This window comes from Desmodus rotundus, chromosome 7 (genome assembly GCF_022682495.2).
Source record: "Desmodus rotundus isolate HL8 chromosome 7, HLdesRot8A.1, whole genome shotgun sequence".
Classification (NCBI taxonomy): Eukaryota; Metazoa; Chordata; class Mammalia; order Chiroptera; family Phyllostomidae; genus Desmodus; species Desmodus rotundus.
In genome coordinates this window covers 117801521-117818721 of record NC_071393.1, presented here as the reverse complement: position 1 = coordinate 117818721, position 17201 = coordinate 117801521, and the positions used below count along the sequence as shown (strand labels likewise).

The window sequence follows — 17201 nt, the reverse complement described above, 5'->3', positions numbered from 1 at the left end:
CTCTGAGTGAGCAATCTCGGAAGCAGATCGTCCAGCCCCAGTCAAGCCTTCAGACAGCTTGGCTGTGACCTCAGGAGAGTCCCTGATCCAGAACCACTCAACCAGGCTGCTCACAGACTCCTGACCCTCAGAAACCAGGTCGGGTCATAAATGTTCATTGTTTTAAGTTGCTGAGTTTTGAGTAATATGTTATGCAGCAATAAGTAACATACATTAATAACTAATACCCTCCAAACAACTGCCTAAGTAATCTTTCTAAAATGAAAATCCAATCAAGTGATTTTCCTTCTAAAATCCTTCTGTGGCTACCCGCAACTTTCAAGGTGGAGCCTTAACTCCTTCATTTAGCAGACAAGGCCCTCCATGTTACATGTGGTCTCTCTGCGGGCTTTTAAGATGTAGTTCCAGAAGTCCCCTTCACACCCCTTCATGCAGAACTCCAGGCACTGCCTTCACCAGACATTCTCCCTTTGGCTCTTGTCCAAGTTGCCCGCTCTGCCCGGATTACCCCCCAAATTCCCCCTTCCTTTAACTAACTAACTAACTAAACAACCAACCAACCAACCAACCAACCAACAAACAAGACTAGCTTAGGCTCTGGTGGATCCTGAGCTCTGCCAACCCTTGGGGTCTGTGGCAGACTGACTCTGGCTGGCCCATTGACCTTCATTTCCTGGTGCTCTAGCAAAGAGAACATGGCCAAGGGTACGGGGGAGGGTCAGTGAGGGCATCTAGAAATGAATTCCTGCTAAGAAACCCTTTGTGACTTGTCCCAGAGATAACCAGGAGGCAAAGGTTGCTTTTGGCATGCTGACACATCGCTCTCACGGTGGCTCGAGTCTGTGCATCTGTCTCCATAACACAAGCTCCATGGTGATATCTGTTTATTTTATGCTTCCCTCCTCTGCCACACCCACCCCACCCTCTCCACTTCCAGTGCGCCTGGTGCCCAAGGCGCGCTCACCCAGTGAACGCAGAGGGAGGGCTGGGGGGGTTTGCTGACTCAGGAAGGACAGCCACCACCTCTGCTCCCCTACCTCTCACACAGGGTCTTCTCCCCACACTGCTTTAGGTAGGGTTGCCTTGATGCAGAGCCTGAGGCGAGGATTCTTATGCAAGTACGTTTTTGAGGGAGGCTCTCAGGTGAACTTGTAAGGAGTGAGGGAAGCAGGAGGGGACAGGGACAATGCTTGGTAATTGGGGGGATTCAGCTGAGGTCTCTCTCCACCCATCCTGCAGAAAGCTTTGGAGTATGAATGGTGCCACCAAGTTTGTCCCCTCTGGAGGCAAGGAGACTGGCTCGTGTGCACCAGTGTCATTCGGCCACTGCCTCTGTCTACAAATAACCAACACTTCAGGCCAGGCAGCTCCAGTAGGCTGAGTTAATTCTCAGATGCGGGGTTATAGCAGCTGGGGGCCAACCTGGCACAGGGGATCGCTATGCCTGGCCAGACGCTGCCCTCTGGGTCCACCGCACCCGGCATTTAAGGCACCTCTGAAGCTGGGTGTTGGGAGCCCAGAATAGGCCTTCAGCCTGCCCATGGAACCTTTTATGAAGGAAGGCTATGTAGCGAATAATGTCTCCCCCAAATTTATGTCCACCTGGAACCTCAGAATGTGACCATATTTGGGAACAGGGTCTTTGCAGATGTAACGTTAAGGATCTCGAGGTATAATCACCCTAGATTTAGAGTAAGCCCAGAATTCAATGACTGGTGTCCTTGTAAGAAGATGAGAGGACGCACAGGGACACACAGGGAAGAAAGCCACCTTATGGCGAAGGCAGAGACTAGAGTGATGCGTCTACAAGTCAGGGAGTGCCTGGGGCCACCTGCCACTGGATGAGACCAGGAAAGATCCTCCCCTGGAGCCTTCAGAAGGAACGAGACCCTGCCAGCCCTTCGGTTTCGGACTTCCGGCTTGCTGAACTGTGAGGATACATTTCTGTTGTCCTAAGTCACCTAGTTTGTGGTAATTAGTTATTTGTGGTAATTAGTTATGGCAGCCCTAGGAAGCTGATGCGGGCTCTAAGGCCCGGTGCATGGAACGTGCACCATCCCAGGCTGGGTGCCTCCCTGCCACTGCCTTCCTGTGTGGCCCGAGCAATCGGCTCCCCTCCCCGAGCCTCAGTTTCCTCACTCTAACTAGACAGGAGTGGATAACCAGCCAGTTCTAAGTCTTGCAGTGTGTGAGGCTCGCCTGAGATTCCCAGGTGCAAAGTTTTCAAGAAAGATTCCAGGTACCCTCTGCTAACCCCTGGCCAGGGGTGTGGCCCCAGATCTGTCTCAGGTGACTCTTAACACAGCAGGCAGGTACCTGCACCTGAGGCCCTGTTTGGGCGTCCCTGGCAGAGAAGGTTTCGGGGAACCTTCTAGCTCTGGGTCCGTGAGAAAGAAGGTTCCGGGGACATCAGGTGAGAACGGGCTGTAGGATCTGTGGAGAAAACAGGAAGGACTCAGTGCAGAAGGGGTGGGGTGGGGGGCTGCGTGCTCACGGGTGGGAAAAACGGGGGCTGGGGCTGCACGGCAGTGCCCGTAGAGGCCGCCGACATCTTTGAAGGGAGAGTAGGACTGGCTACTTTCAAAGGGGGGTCCTGCCACACCCCCTTTCCACTGTCTGCTCTCTGTTGGTTTTGAATGTCTTATCTTCTACGTGTATGACTTAAAAAAATCAATATGTTTTAACACAAAAAAGTCCTGGTACTTGGAACTAACTGAATGTGGAAGAAAAGTGTCTCTGTCCCTCCGTTGCCCCACCCGCTGCCAAGACCCGGGGCAGTTCCACTGCTGGGTCTGCTTGTGTATTTGTACATCTGCCTCCTGCAGTCGCCCTGCGCTCAGCAGGGGTGGGCGCTGAGAAGGGCGGGTAGTGGGTTCAGTGCCCGGGGAGCCTCAAAGCTAAGAGTGGAGGATTTCTCACACACACAAGTGGTCATGTGTCGGCAACAGAGGCTGAAAGCAGCCAGAGAGGCCAGCTCGAGGGCATGCATGTCCAATTTCACAGCACAAAGCCTTGCACTCAGTCATTACTGCTTTTTAATTAGGTAAGTGGCCAAATGAGTGGGGGAGACAGAAAGTGCTATGGTTTTCAGGGGAGGGGAGAGGGTCGTGAGCAGGAAGGGGAAGGGAGCTGACCAGGTTCAGGTGTTGCTGGGGGGAGGGTGGGGGGCGGGGCCTTTCACACACACCCCCCCGCCCCCCACCCCCCCCCGTGCCCCCTCTCCCTGAGCACAATGTAGTATGTTGACATGAAGATCTCTACGACTAAGAAGAAAAGACATCTGGAGCTGAGTTTCTCCAGCTCTCTGTGGTCGAGGCCCAATTGTTTTCTTTTTAATTTCTCATTAATGACAAGCCATTTCTTTTGTAAAATATAACACAAAAGAATGGCTGGAAAAAAAATGAAAGGAACAAAGAGACATAAAAAATACAAGCCAAAATTTTTTATTATTAGATTCAATGGACATAAAATGACTCTGTTGAATTGCTCTGAAAAGACCTAAATGCCTGCTGACAATTTCGGTGCTGATCTCATCTGGATCCGAGGGAGGAGTTCGCGGAGGAGCCAGACCACACTCTGAGTAGCCCCGCTCTGGGCAAACCTCAGACAGCAAGAGGGTGAGCTGTTCAGAGAAGATGACCAAAGGCTGGGGCTTGAAAACATTGCTTCCCTGGACCCCGCCCCTACCCACTTCCGGGCTTCACCCCATCTCGATATCTGACTAGGTAACTCCTGCTGGGAGCAGGCCCTGAGAGGCAGGGGGACCAGGCTGGGACTTGGGGTGTCCTGGAATGTTCATAGTCCAGATGCCTTCACACGATGTTATTTAAGTCCTTGTTCAATATTTGCTTGGTGGGGAGGCGGATCCCTGAGTGAGGGCGTCCAGGTAGAGACCCACAGCAGCCTCAGTTCTCCTGGGCAGTTTGGCTCTGCCCCAAGTTGCCGACCTCTTTCCACCAACAAACGCCCTGCCGGTGAGCACACATCTTCCTCAGACGGTGGTTTAGTCATCAGCTCCTGTGCTGAGCATACTCCTTGGCGAGGGTCTATCTCCACTCCCAAAAAGCTTGTCAGAGCGGGTCCTCTTCCTGGGGAGATGCTGGAGAACACGGCTTTCTCAGTCCTGTTACGGGCCCAGCAGGGTTTTAGCGCCCAGCATTTGAGCCTCCTCCCGGGTGAGCGTCTGGCCAGCTGCCCTGCAGGCCTCCCCTAAATGGCTCCGCTGGGGAGCTGCTTATTGACTTGTTTCCTTGCAGTGATGGGGACAATGGTAATAAGAAGAAAAAGAGCTAGCCTCTCTGGACTCTGAGGCAGGCACCGTGGTCAGCCCTTGACACGCACTATCTTGTCTAATCTCACCACCCTAAGAGGGATGCATGCGCACTGCTTCCCTTTTACAGGCAAGCAAACTGCCGCTCATAGTTTTAAGCAACCTGTTGAGGTCATGTGGGTGGTCAGTGCAGAAGCAGGTAAAGCCAAGTCTCTGCAGCTCTAAGCTCATCTTCTGGACCGGGGTGTGGAGCCCCTGGTGAGTGAGAGGAAGAGCCCGGAGCAGGATCTGAGTGAGACTCTTGAAAGGAGCTGGGCTGGGGACGGTACAGAAAGCCAACGGACCCGTGGCTGAGCTGAGCGTGGCCATCATCTTCTCCATTTCCTTGGAAGAGGAAGGAGGCAGCCCTCAGCCTCTCCCCTTAGAGGCTCACCCGTTGGCTCTGCACCCCAGATCGCAGCCAGTGGTGAGTCTGACAGCTCAGCACAGGCTCCTGGGGCTGCTCAGCTCTCTCCCTGGGATTGTCAGCTGACGGCGGGTACTGGCTGATGACTTAACCCCAGGACGTTCCTCAGCCATCGGGCGGCAAGATGATGAATAGAGGTTTCAAGCTTGTGGTTTTTTCATTTTTTTAAAAGTTGAAGATGGAAGGAATGATTTGGGAGATACGAGTATAATCAGGCAAAACTAATTATCCCCCCCCTTTTTTTTTGCCCCTTTTCCCACCAACCCCCAGGATGGAGATGGTCTCCAGGTCGGAGAGGAAGAAGGCTGGGGCTGGGGGAGAACTTTACCTGGACCGTCTCACTAGCTGGGCTGAATCCTCAGTGGGGCAGACACTAGAGGCCCCAGTTCAGTTTGAGTAACTAAGAGCAGAGGGACCAGCGCACAGCTTTCTGGCTGTAGCTCTTGGAGGCCGGCTAGAAAGCCTCCAAGGAATGCGGGAATGTGGAAAAATGTCCCTGGGAAACTGAGGCCAGGCGGGCCCAGGAATTTCTGCACTGGGGATCCAGCAGGCTGAGCTTCTCTGCCCATCCCAGGATGACCGCCCAGGACCCCCATGGATCTCTTGAAGCAAAGGGACCTTATGAGATGACAAGCCAAGATTCACCCCAATGGTTCTTTCCCGAAAAGTGCAGGGGTTCTTTCTTGGGCAGGGAGAGTGGGGCAAGCCCACGGGGGACGCTGCCATCCTCAGTGGAGAGACACCTAACACGTGTTGGACACCGACTATGTTTCACGGCTTTGTTAGACACGCACGCAGCTCTACACGCACACGTAATGTATGCCACGCACACAGACGTGATGAAGCCTAAGTGACAGAAGACCACGTGCAGAACTTACTCCTCACCAACGCCCGTGGTTGCCACTTTACAGGTGACAAAACGGAGACGCAGTGGGGAAAGGTGACGGAAGCGTCTGAATCAGGGTTTGGACCCAGTTGTCTGAGGACAAAGCCTGTGCCCTTGTCCTTCCTTAGCTCCCTACGGAGGGTCCAAGTTTCCTGCCCAGTCCCTCCATGCTCCGTGCTGAGTAGGACCGGAGACTCACGCCCTCCCAGGTGTCTGCACTCTGCTGAATCACGGAGCCCACGGGATCTCTGGAGGCTGAGCCGGTTCCGCCTCACCTCAGCCTCGGGGCACCCTGCAGGGCCAGCGCCCATCTTGCTCTCTACCCCCCCCCCCCCCCCGCAGCCCCACATGAATGTTGTGACTGCGCAGAGGATGAGAACACCCATTTAATCACCTGTTTCCACGCTTAACACCACAGTCGCTATTGCCGGCCACAGGGAAAGGCAGGCCAGGGCTCGAGTCATCTGCTATTCTGGTGGCCTGGCCAGGCATCAGGCTGGTCCGTGTCATTTGGTTTTCACTGTCTTCTCTTGCCCCCTCCCCTACCCCATTGACACAAGCTGCCCCCCACACCTTCAGGCTGCCAAATGAGGTAACCCTTGTCCCAGGGCAAATGCCCGAGGTCCCTGAGCTTATGGGGGTGGAGCCTGTGTTCTGAGACCTTCTGTGTCCTCACCCCCCTTAACCACGTGCAATTCACAACAGCGTGGACCACAGGCCCTCTCGCAGCCGGAGTCCCCTGGTACTAGAGCTCATGGCTGGAGGTCAGGGCCAAGGGTCAGGCCTCAGGCAGGAACAGGTGAAAACGGGAGAACGGCACAACAAGGATAAAAACTCTGCTTGGGGAAAACCTGGGTCAGGTGGGTGGAGAAACAGCAGGTGGCGGTGGGGGCAGGTTAAGGAAGATCGCTGGTCAGGAGGGAGCGGATGGCGGAGTTGCCGTCCAGGGCAACCAGAGGGGCCCCTCCGAGGCCCTGCAGATGGAGAGGCCTGTCCCAGGACCTTCTTATTCTTAAACAACATCATGAAAGAAGACTTGTGTCCTGATGTTTTTGTAGATTTGGTAGTCCTGGAGGTGGGTCGAGATACTTTTGGATTCCTTCTGCGATGGAAGGCAACTAGAATGGGGCCTTCAGAGTTCAGAGACAGTTTGCCGGGCTGGCCTTGGGGCTGAGGAATGGCAATGGAGGACCCGCCGTGGAGGCTCCACCGAGTCGAGGGCCGGGGCTCCAGCGGGGTCTTGGGAAGCCAATCCAGCGGTGTGCCCTGGTCCCTTCCAGCTTGAGAGCACCCTGAGCCTGAGAGTTGGAATTGCCACCGAGCAGCAGGTACGTGGGGATACAGCTTGGGTCAGGGGTGGACAGTACCAGCTGAGTGACAACTTTGAGCCGGGCTTGAAACAAGCCCTTTATAATCCCCAGTGAAGTCTGCGTTCAGTGACCCTGGGAGGGACTCTTAGTTCCCTGCTTTACAGTGAGAAGCCACAGCTGGGAGACATCCAGTGTTTGGCCCAAGGCCCTGTGGCCAGTGAGTGGCAAGGCTGGGATCTGACTCCAGGGCTATGCCGCCCTCTCCAGGGAGGACCTCTGTGAGGTTGGCAGCTCTGAAGCTGGTTGTCATTGTCACTGAGCTGTTGACCTCGCCTAACTTTTCTTAGCCTCGGTTTCCCTGTCTGCAGCAATGGGAGGGGACAGGGAAGGAGAGCGGCAAAATAGAAGGGCCTTGGCAAACCTTTGAAACCATGAAAGGTCTCAGAAGTGTAAGGGGGCCCAAGAAAGCCACCATGCCGGCCTGAGTGGGGAGTAGAAGGGAGGGGAAGAATGTGGAGGGAGGCGGAGATTGGCAAGTGGGCCATGGCAGGGAAGCCTGCCCAGGACACATTTTAAAACTGGGAAGTTCATCTACTCTTTTGCCCACTTCTGTCCTCCCCAACAGAAGCAAGTCTTCCTGGCCAATTTCACCGAATCCCCTCCCTCGCCCTTTCCTCTGGGTCTTTCGCAGGTTGGCCAGCCACAAACTTCCCACAATGTGAAGAATGAAAGCTGAAGGGATGCCCAGGGAGTGAGGCTCTGGGGCGTATTTGCATTTTAGGCTGGAGTAGCAGGCCCTGAGCCTAGGAGACAGATGCCCAGGATGGAGTCTGCTGTAGCCAGGTCTCAGCCTCAGGCACGGAAGGTGGGAGTGTTGAGACAAGTCCTGCCTGGGGGCTCCTGGCTCCTGCCTGGCCTGGCCAGTCTCTGCCAAGGAAGGCAGACTGCCAGGCCTGGTTTCTGAGAGCTGGACAGGCTCCAGGCTGGGCCCCAGGCAGACCCTCCCAAGGCTAAATCTCCCCTCTTCCCCCACACTGCCCCCACACAAGGTTAAGTCCCCTTCTCCACCCTCTTCCATGAAGCCTGGATCCTCCCCAGCCCTGGGTCCCCTCCTGCCAGCTCCTTTCCCGGCAGGCAGGCACCATCTGACCCTGGACCAGCTGTGAGTGAGGGGGAGGAGCAGCTGGCCTGCAGCTGGGGGGTGGGGACCAGGAGTCTGCCCAGCCCCTGCAGGCTGGCTCAGGCTGGGGAGCAAGGCCAGCAGGCCCCAGCAGCATCTGGAGAAATTTCTGAATTACCTCCTGGCTAGAGACCAGAGGCCAGAGCGGGCCTGGGCTGGTGCTGCTGGCTGAGGCCCCAGAGGAGCCTTTCTCCTGGCTCTGAGGCCTCACCCGCCTCCCCCCTCTCCTCCCTCCCCGCTCTGCCCTATGGCTTCATACCCGCAGCCTCCTCCAGTGGTGAGTTCCAGCTCCCCACAACCCCATCTGTGGAAGAGGCAGCCTGGGGCCTAAGGAGAAGAGGCATGTCCTCCTCTGGCCCCTGCCTTTCTTTCTTCCTGGCCTTACCTGCAGCCTGTGGAGGTTGGGGCTATTCTTTCTCTCTTCTGGAAACCCAAATCCTCTGCCCCCCCCCCCCCCCCCCCCCCCCCCCCCCCCGCTGAAGCCCAGGGAAGGCCTGTTCGCTGTCATGGCAGCTGCTGAGGGAAGATGGCGTGTTGGCGCTCCGACGCCCGCCGACTCCGCTTCCCAGACCCTGTATGGACGAGTGTCCACGCCCTCAGGCCCAAACACACAAACTGGTAAAAATCATTACGAACTTTAAGACGGTGGCGAAAGAACACGAAGCCAAGGCCCGGGCCCCTCTCTGTATGGGGGCCTGTGTGACTGCACAGCTTGTGCCCACGAAACCACCCTGCTCCCAGAAAATCCTGGCCCTTCTCCGCCCCACCCCCTCCCTCTCCTGGACCCAAGAAGGTCTTTGAGACTTTGGGTGGAGGACGTGTCTGGGCAGACGTCTCACCCTGTCCTTGGTGGCCTGCGTCTGATGCCTCATCCTGACCTTCCTCCTAGAGAAACTGAGGCAGCAGGGAAGCCTGGGGTCTCTCCATCCTGCGTAGTACCACCCATCCCAGACAACCAGGGGAGGGCCAGAGGTGGCCACTGGGTCCAGGCTCCCCCCAGCTGGCCACAGTGTGCTAACCCCAGTGCTCTGGGCGGGTGGCGGGTGGCAGAGAAGTTCCCGCCCCGGCCTTCTGTTCCCCATTTGTGTCATTCTTCCTCCGGAGAGGGAGAAGGGATGTTCAGGGCTGCTTTGCCAGCTCCAGACCAGGCCTCCGTGCAGCCAAGTCTCATAGCTTTGTTCTTTGTCTCTGCTGCCCGGCAGCTGGCTCTGCGCCCACCTGGAGGGGTGACTGCCCTTGGGCTGTTCAGTCCCCTAAGACAGGGGGAGCATCAGGGCCTGGGTCTAGGAATGACCTGGGAATTTTGCTCGACTCAGGCAGTGGCAGCTGGGCCATCACGGCCTGTCTAGGAACCAGAAATGATCCCTCCACTTGCTGGGCAATGCCAGGCAAGAGGGAAGGTGGGCCAGACAGGGGCCAGACAGCTCTGCCCCAGCTGACCCCTCAGGCCACAGCTGGTGCAAGACCTCTTTCCTCAGCCACAGCCTCATCCCCAGGCCCCAGGCCCACCACCCCTCCCTCCTGGCCAGCAGCACTTGGGCGGCCTGGCCCGGGCTGAGCGCTCCGTGCAGTGTCCCGCTGGTTCTCACGCAGCCAGAGGCGGTAGGGCCTGTTGCTACATACTGAGAATCAGACTAACTGAGGAAAGTGGTTCCAGTCCACGTGGCCACCACGTTGTCCCCTGCGCTGTGCCTTCCCTTCCGAGAAGTTGTTACAATGGCAATGTTTGCTTGGCTATTTGTTGACTGTGTGCCTTAGGGCTTAAGGTCACATCTTGGAGTCAAGCTGCCGTGTAAATTCGCCCCTGGCCGATGCAGTGCTCAAGGCTGTAACCCTGGTGCCACACAGTGCCTGGCACATAGTAGGTCCTCCATAAATAATATAGGAAGGAAGGAAGGGAAAGAGCCGGGGAAGGAGAAGGGAAAGAGGGAGGGAGGGAGGAAGGAAGGAGGCGGTTGGGCCAGGATTCCAACACAGGGCAGCCTGATGCTGAGCCCATGGCCCTAACCACTGGACTCCACTGCCTCCCTGTCACCCAAGGGCTCCCTAGACAAACTGCTGCCAGACTAGTGCAGGTCCCTGCAGCAAACCCCAGTGGAGCTCTGCACTCAGCCCAAGCTGGAAAGGGGGCAGAACAGGCCATGGCTTCACGGAAGGAGCTGATTTACTCCCTCGTCTGCCCTGTATGGCGTGGGTCCTGGAAGCTGGAAGGGTCTGTCCCCGTGTGGGTTGGGTAGCTGGAATGCGCCAACAGGAGGCCTTTTCCGGAAGAAGCACCTGCATTTACAGCGTGCTTCCATTCTGGCCCGTGGCGCAATTCATTTGGGGGGCTGTTTTACGGTCTTGAAATAACATTAAGTGGATTGAGGACCCAGTGTGGAGCCAGGACTCAAGGAAGGAGAAGACCTGAAAACTTTCTAGAGCTCCCCAGAAGGCAGATGGGACAGAGGCAGCAGCCTCCGGCATGGCAGCGACGGAGGGACAGTGTCCCCACACGTTCACAGTGGGGCTACAAGTGGCTGCCTGAAGGACAGCAGTGAAGAGAGAGGTGCGGAGAAGTGGACAAGCAGCTCCCGTGGACAGAACCCCCGGAGCTGAGTCCTCTCAGCCAGTTTTTGCAGCAGGATGGGCTCAGGAAGCCACCTGGAGTTGCTCCAGGAGGTGTGTGGTTACTGTGGGGGTGGGGGTGGGGTGGCCGGGGTGATGGGATGATGCTGGCGGGTGGGCTTGCCAAGCAGACATGTTCCAGCTGCAGAGACCCTCACTCAAGGATGCCCCTTCCCAGGCCCTGGGAGGGTCTGAGGTTTATGCCATTGCCAGCTTTATAACCATTTCTTCTTTGTTCTGATGTTTTCCTCATTCTAAATGAACATGACTTTCTATGCCTAACATTGTAAATTTGTATTTTTCAAATTGCTTAGGCTCAGCCCCCCAGAACCTGGGTTGGCCCTGGAGGGCAGTTAGGCCCAGAGATTTCTTCCCGGGTGTGACCTGTGTTGCGGAAGCCATTAGTATGGTTGCCTTTTCCAGGTACGGAAGGAGAATTTAATTTTCCCGAGCCAGCCTGGGGTTCTATTTTCTTGTTTTGAGTTCCCCAACCCTGCCTTAGACAGCTGAGGTCGCGGGGTGGGGGAGTGGGGGGGGGGGGGTTGGGGGACTTGTGAGGTTGGAGCGCCCTCTGCTGGGAAAACAGGGGCACGGCCAGGAGCGCACACTAGGCCGTAGTGACTGCTGCAAAGCACGTCTGTTAGGAAGCCGGCTGCCCTCTACTTGGGCTTGGGCGTGTTTGAGCACACATGCCCTGTGTTTCTAATTCAAGTGTGAGCACGCTTTTGCACATACGCGTTCCATTTCCACTGCGCCTGAGATAACATCTGGGGTGTACTGCAGTTCAGCTCTCACGCTAACCACTAGCAGCAGACTCCTCAGGTTAAGGGCTCAGTCCCCCACAGACTACCCGCGCTTCAGAGGCCAGCTGCAAGTGGGGTCCCCAGGGCACCTGCACTTCTGACCGGCCCGCTCCAAACTAGGGGGCTCCCGTGCCCTCCCTCAATGTTTCTAATTCTTTGGAATGACTCACAGAACTCACTGGAAGTGCTATGATTACAGTTTTATTATAAAGGATGTGACTCAGGAGCAGCCGAACGAAGAGACACGCAGGGAAGATCTGGCAGGGAGTGCAGAGCTTCTTTGTGCCCCCTCCCTGTGGAGTTCAGGGTGCTCCCCCCCCCCAGCACACTGAGGTGCTCACTCCCCAGGAAGCGCCACAAAGCAGCTGTGTCCAGAGTTTCACTGGGGTTTCCTTACAGGGTGTGATTTGAACAGGGGCTGCAGGACTGCACCCACTTCCTACCCCCCTTTCCTTCTGTTGGCTGAAATGTCAACTTCTCCTCCTGCGGTTGGTCTTTCTGGTGACCAGCCAGTCAATAAACTATCCACCCCTCTCCCCTGCCCTGAGTCACCTCATTAGCATAACAGATACTAACTTCTCACTCAGGAAATTCCAAGGGGTTTTGAAGCTTGTGCCAGGAACTGGGGGGGAAAGCCCATTCTGTTCCCGATCCTGCCACAGCAACGTGCACACACAGACCCAGAGCTCTGTCTCATTCATCCGGTCTCCGCAGCAGCCAGCCAGCCAGCCAGCCAGGCTGGCGGCCCCAGGCCAGTTCACCAAGGCCTCCCTAAAGTGGTGGCAAAACAACTCCTTAAAAGGCACCACAGGGCCCAAGGTGCCCCCCCACCGCCCAAGCCAGGATGTCTGCTTCCTTAAGGAAAACTGTTTCTTTTCTTTAGTTCAAGGCCACCGCCAGTAGCCAGTGTTTGAGACACAAGCTTCCCTTGCCAATCATTGTTTTCTTTTGTTTTGTTTTAAACAATCCCAAGCCCCCTGCTTGACAAGGCAGCCTGGACACGGCAGCTCCCACCGGGACCACACAGCAGAGGCTGCGGCTTGCTCCGTTGACCCACTGACCCGCAGGCCCTGGACCTGAACAAGCCCACCGGCATCGCTGCTCCCAGGACACCATCCCGCAGCAAGGGCACAGCTGTCAGAAGGACTTCTCTGTGGGCCTCGGTTCTGAGTGCAGCCCAGAGAGTCGGAGTCGTATAGGCATGCATGGTCCTGAGGTCCAGCTGCAAGTCACTGCTAGCCCTCCTAGGGCCTGTAAGGTGAGGTTTCCCCAACCCAGGAAGGGGGTTCAGACCTCAGCAGCCAAGAAAAATGCCAGATGTCCACTATGTCCCCTGCATCGCCCACATAGTGCTGCTGGTCCCTGGTCCTCCCACCTCCCTCCAATGCTAAGGATTCTGGGCAAACTCTTGATTTTATGCCAGCCTTAGATCAAAGCTTGAGATTGGAACGATTCCCATTGTTTCCCTAATACTTGGGTGTTTCAAAGGTGGCCGCTCAGCTTGGCCCCGAATGTGCCCTGCTGGACCGATAGCTCCCTGCACCCCTCCCTCTGCCATGAGGTCATGCTCACATTAAGTACTAGTGTGTGCCAGGCCTTGGGCTCAGGGTTTCACGTGTATGATTTCATCAAATCTTCACAGCAACCATATGCAGGAGGGGGTGCCATTATTATCTCTATTTACAGATGAGGACATTGGGATTCAGAGAGGCTGAGTGGCTTGCTCAAGTCACAAAGCTGGTGATTGGTGAAGCCAGGAGGAATTTAAACCCAGAACTGTCAAATGCCAGAATCTGCATGCTTAACCTCTTTATGCTTCTGGAACTCAGAGATATTCCACACACTTCCTTCTCTTCTCCCACCCCGCCTCCCGGGTACAATTTCTGAGCAATGCAGGGGGCAGGGAGGGCATATCAACCTGACCTTGAGAAATTGGCCACAATAGAGCATCACCATCTGCCTTCCCATTGGCCAGTCCAGCCTGGCCTTGGAGATCATGTGTGTTTATCAACCAAGTTATTCCTCACTTTGTTTCAGAAAGCATGTAAGCAGAGCAAGTGCATTTAAACTTCCCCTTGTTGATACGAAGCTGTGGGAAAGCCACAGAGGGGCAGGGAAGTGCAGTGGTTAAGACCTCAAAGAAAAAGAACCTTATTTCTAGAGTCTGAAGCTCAGCCTTGCCACTTGCTCACAGGAGACCTTGGTCAAGATGCTCTGTTTCTCCATGCCTCCATTCTCCAAGCTGTGAAGTGGGGACGACAGACTTCATGGCCCAGGGCCGCTGCAAGAATGCAAGGAGCGAGTGCAGGAAGCCACCCTGAACCTGGCACGGGAGGAGGGGCACGCCCAGGGTGCCGTTTCCCGGGCTGCAGCCGGCCCCTTTCAGTGTGGGCATGTGAGCCAACGCCTCCAGGCCACCTTTGACCTGGTGGCCTGTCCTACGGCTGCAAAGCCCCTCTACCAGCACCTTGGTCTTGAGCTCCTGCTGGGGTCCTCCTGCTGGAAAGTCCTCCTCACTTGGCAAGCTGGGTAAGTGTGTGTCAGAACATCACCAGAGGGCGCTGCCTCGGGCAGTCCTCCCCACATGGTCTCGCCTATGGTCTTGCCCCACTCCGGGGTGGGCTGACTGCGGGAGGGGAATGTTTATGGAGCTTTTACTGGCTGCCCGAGTCTCTTCTTTACAACAAAAGTGCAGGGTAGCTGTTAGTAACCTTGATCCATACTGAGCCTTGGAGAGGTCTGCCCAGGAGTCCGTCTTCTGGGCCCTTTGGGGCTCAGATTTCGTGCCAGGCTCCTCAGGAGCAGAAGTTTGAGAGATCAAAGAAAGTGCATGGCACAGAGGGCAAAGCTGTCTGTGAGCTCCGCGCACAGCGTTTAAGAGCACTTTTGGAGCTGACCTGCCACCTAGTGGCCACAAGTAGGAACTACTCCACCATTGGGAAGGCTGCAGGGATGTTGCAGACAGGTTTTGGGCGGGGCGGCCCTTCACTTACTTGGGGCTGGCGGTGTCAAGGGGGGTGGCCTGGGAAGTCGGGGCTGAAGGGGGCAGATTTCAGCTTCCTTGTATAGCCACAATTCCCCAATAGCTTCTCAAGCGAAAAATAACATTTGATTAAAAAATTACTTTTAATTTTTGTGCAAAGGATGAATAACAGCATCTTGAGAAAACTGCAGTTTTTGTTGACATATAATCTTCATTTCATAACAGATTTTGATACTTTCACAGTCTCCTTGTCCTCAGGGCTCCACCCAGACACCAGTAGTGACTGGATGCTCACTTACAGGCAGGAGGCTTGATGGAGAATTTTATGGATTATAATAGACTTAAAAGACATGGTCCCTGACTTCAAGCAGATTTGATTTACTGGGGGAATGGGGGCAAAGGCATCTACGCATCCCGATGGGTATGGAGGGCACGAGCTTCGGACCTCAAACTCCTTATCTCATTTCTTTCTTTTCTTTTTTTAAAGCTTTTATTTATTTTTAGACAGAGGGCAAGGGAGAGAGAATGAGAGGGAGAGAAACATCAATGTGTGGTTGCCTCCTGTGCACCCCGCACCCAGGAACCCAGCCCGCAACCCAGGCATATGCCCTGTCTGGGAATCGAACCAGCGACCCTTTGGTTCCCAGGCCGGAGCTCAATCCACTGAGCCACACCAGCCAGGGCTCTTTATTTTCTTTTCATCGTCCTAATTTGGACTATGAGCCCATATACCACCCACTCAATGGAAATGCAACTTTAGGCTGAGACCTTGAATAAGGACGGAAAAGGGCAAAATATGCTGTGGGCAGGGGAACATACCTTATTTCAAACAACAATTCTGCCGAGTGCAGAGAGGCCTGAGCACCGCCCCCAGCCTTGGTGTGGCAGAGCGTCGCCAATGGGCTGGTGACTCGATTCCTCCTATGTGCCACCTAGCACATCACTGGTGCTCTAAAGGGTCAGTTCCTGGGTGCCCCAAACTTCCCCCGTTTTCCACCGCCTGCCCACCACAATTGCCAGATGAATGTATTTGTTCATTCCACAGGTATTTATTGAGCATCTACTATATGGCAGGCACCATGTGGTGCTAGAGAGATGTATGAGACAGTCCTGCCCTTCTTCACCCACAAAGATGGCTGAAGAGGTTGACCAAAACCCTTTCACTTATCCCACGCCCACCTCCCGTACTCTCTGTGTGCTGTTCTTGGCTGCTCCTGCTCTTCTTTTGCTAAGCTCCTCATGTCTCCCCAGTTTCCCAAGGAGTTTCAAAAAGAAATGCAGAATGGTAGGCCCCTACATCAGACTGGGAAGCCTTTATTGCGGCTGTCCACTTTCAGGTGGAACCATGAAGCTCCAAGGTCAGGTAGCCAGATAGTACTGGGGCCTGGAGGAGAAGCCAGGTCTCCCTGTCTCCCATCCTTGGTTCTCTCCGTGTGACCCCTCGGCATTTGCTTCTAAAGGCCCCGTCCTCATTTTGTGAGCATCCGTTCCCTCTGCCACTACCTCCTGCATCTCAAAATCTGTCCCCTTGACAGAGTTTACAATTACTATGACGACTGCTTTGTGCACTGACCTCCTCCCCGCTGCTCTTTCCCTGCCGCCTAGCAACCCCATTGCGTTTCCAATTTGTCCTCCTGGCTCTTAAAGAGGCGGCCAAGGACGCACTCCCTGGTGGTCCCTAAAACCAGAGGGTGCTCGCCTGGTGAAGGGCACACCACCAGTAGCAGCCCAGAGGTGCTGAGACCAAGCCAGACTTTATTGGCTCTCTCGCAGTCCTGACCTTGGTGCTGTCCACTGAAGTTGCGACCAGCTCTGTGCTTCCTCCTTGCCACCATCCGACCTGCCAGGACTTTTCTGTCGCAGACACTTCTTTCTGGGCCAGGCTCGTTGCTATGGCTTCACCGTTTACAAGAGGCTGGTTTGAAAGGTAAGGGGATAATGTTGAGCGCCAGTGCAGCCTCATGGCTGATGGATGAGAATGTTTAGACGGGCTCAACTCCAAGCGAGACCGTTTGTGAACGCGTCTCTGCCTGGCAGAGCGCTGAACGTGGGTAGGGTTTGGTGTCGGCCCGGAGAAGGAGCAGAGAGCTGGGTTACGTTGTTGTCAAGGGCTTGGCAGTAGGGTGAAGTTCGGGATGCGTGCGCCCTTCGGCCCGCAGTCACACTGGGTTGGCCCCACCGAGCCCTTGTCAGAGAGAGCACGCGTGCAGGCAAACACTGTGTGCAGGAGCAACTTGGGGGCAGTATCATTTGTAGTAGCAAAACAGAGAGAATAGATGTCCACCAAAATGAGATTAAATCACAAGACTCCTATACTGTGAAGTACCCCGTGGCAGCTAAAAAGACTGCGATGGCCCTGACTGCACCCACCTGGAAAGACCGCCGGACACAAAGCCAGTTCAGGGGGACGTGACACTGTGACCCCATTTATGATAAGTAAGGAACAGCGTGTGTCTGTGTGATGTGTGATAAAACGCATGTGTGTCCTATGGTACAGTGTATGATAACACGCCTGCGGTGACATGCCAGGGAAAGCTCTAAATGCTCTTATGGGCATTAACTCACTTAATCCTCGATGATAACTCCTATGCTGTGGGTTCTACTACTAGCGCCACAATGCAGATGGGTAAGCCAAGGCCCGGGGAGATTGGGTAACTAGCTAAGTTTCCGCAGGAGTGGAGCCGGGATGGAACTCA

At 55.3% G+C, this 17201-nt stretch overlaps 1 protein-coding gene and 1 long non-coding RNA gene across 3 annotated transcripts in view; both read left to right on the top strand.

Annotated features, from left to right (window-relative positions):
* The first annotated feature begins 980 nt into the window (after positions 1–980).
* LOC123480539 (uncharacterized) lies at positions 981–8542 on the top strand. The gene is made up of 3 exons (XR_006656590.2): positions 981–1930; positions 3454–3617; positions 6681–8542. It is a non-coding gene; the product is annotated as an uncharacterized lncRNA (long non-coding RNA).
* A 3847-nt stretch (positions 8543–12389) lies between these two features.
* ANGEL1 (angel homolog 1) overlaps positions 12390–17201 on the top strand; it is a 50378-nt gene continuing 45566 nt past the window's right edge. Inside the window, exons 1-2 of one of the 2 annotated variants that reach the window (XM_053928564.2) lie at positions 12390–12780; positions 13717–14051. Coding sequence is in view for 1 of the 2 variants with exons in the window: in XM_053928563.1 (XP_053784538.1) it covers positions 17081–17131 (51 nt within the window). In the remaining variant the exon portion in view is untranslated. Of the gene's footprint in view, positions 12781–13716; positions 14052–17065; positions 17132–17201 lie in introns of those variants that run through there. The other variant, XM_053928563.1, reaches the window with a different exon arrangement.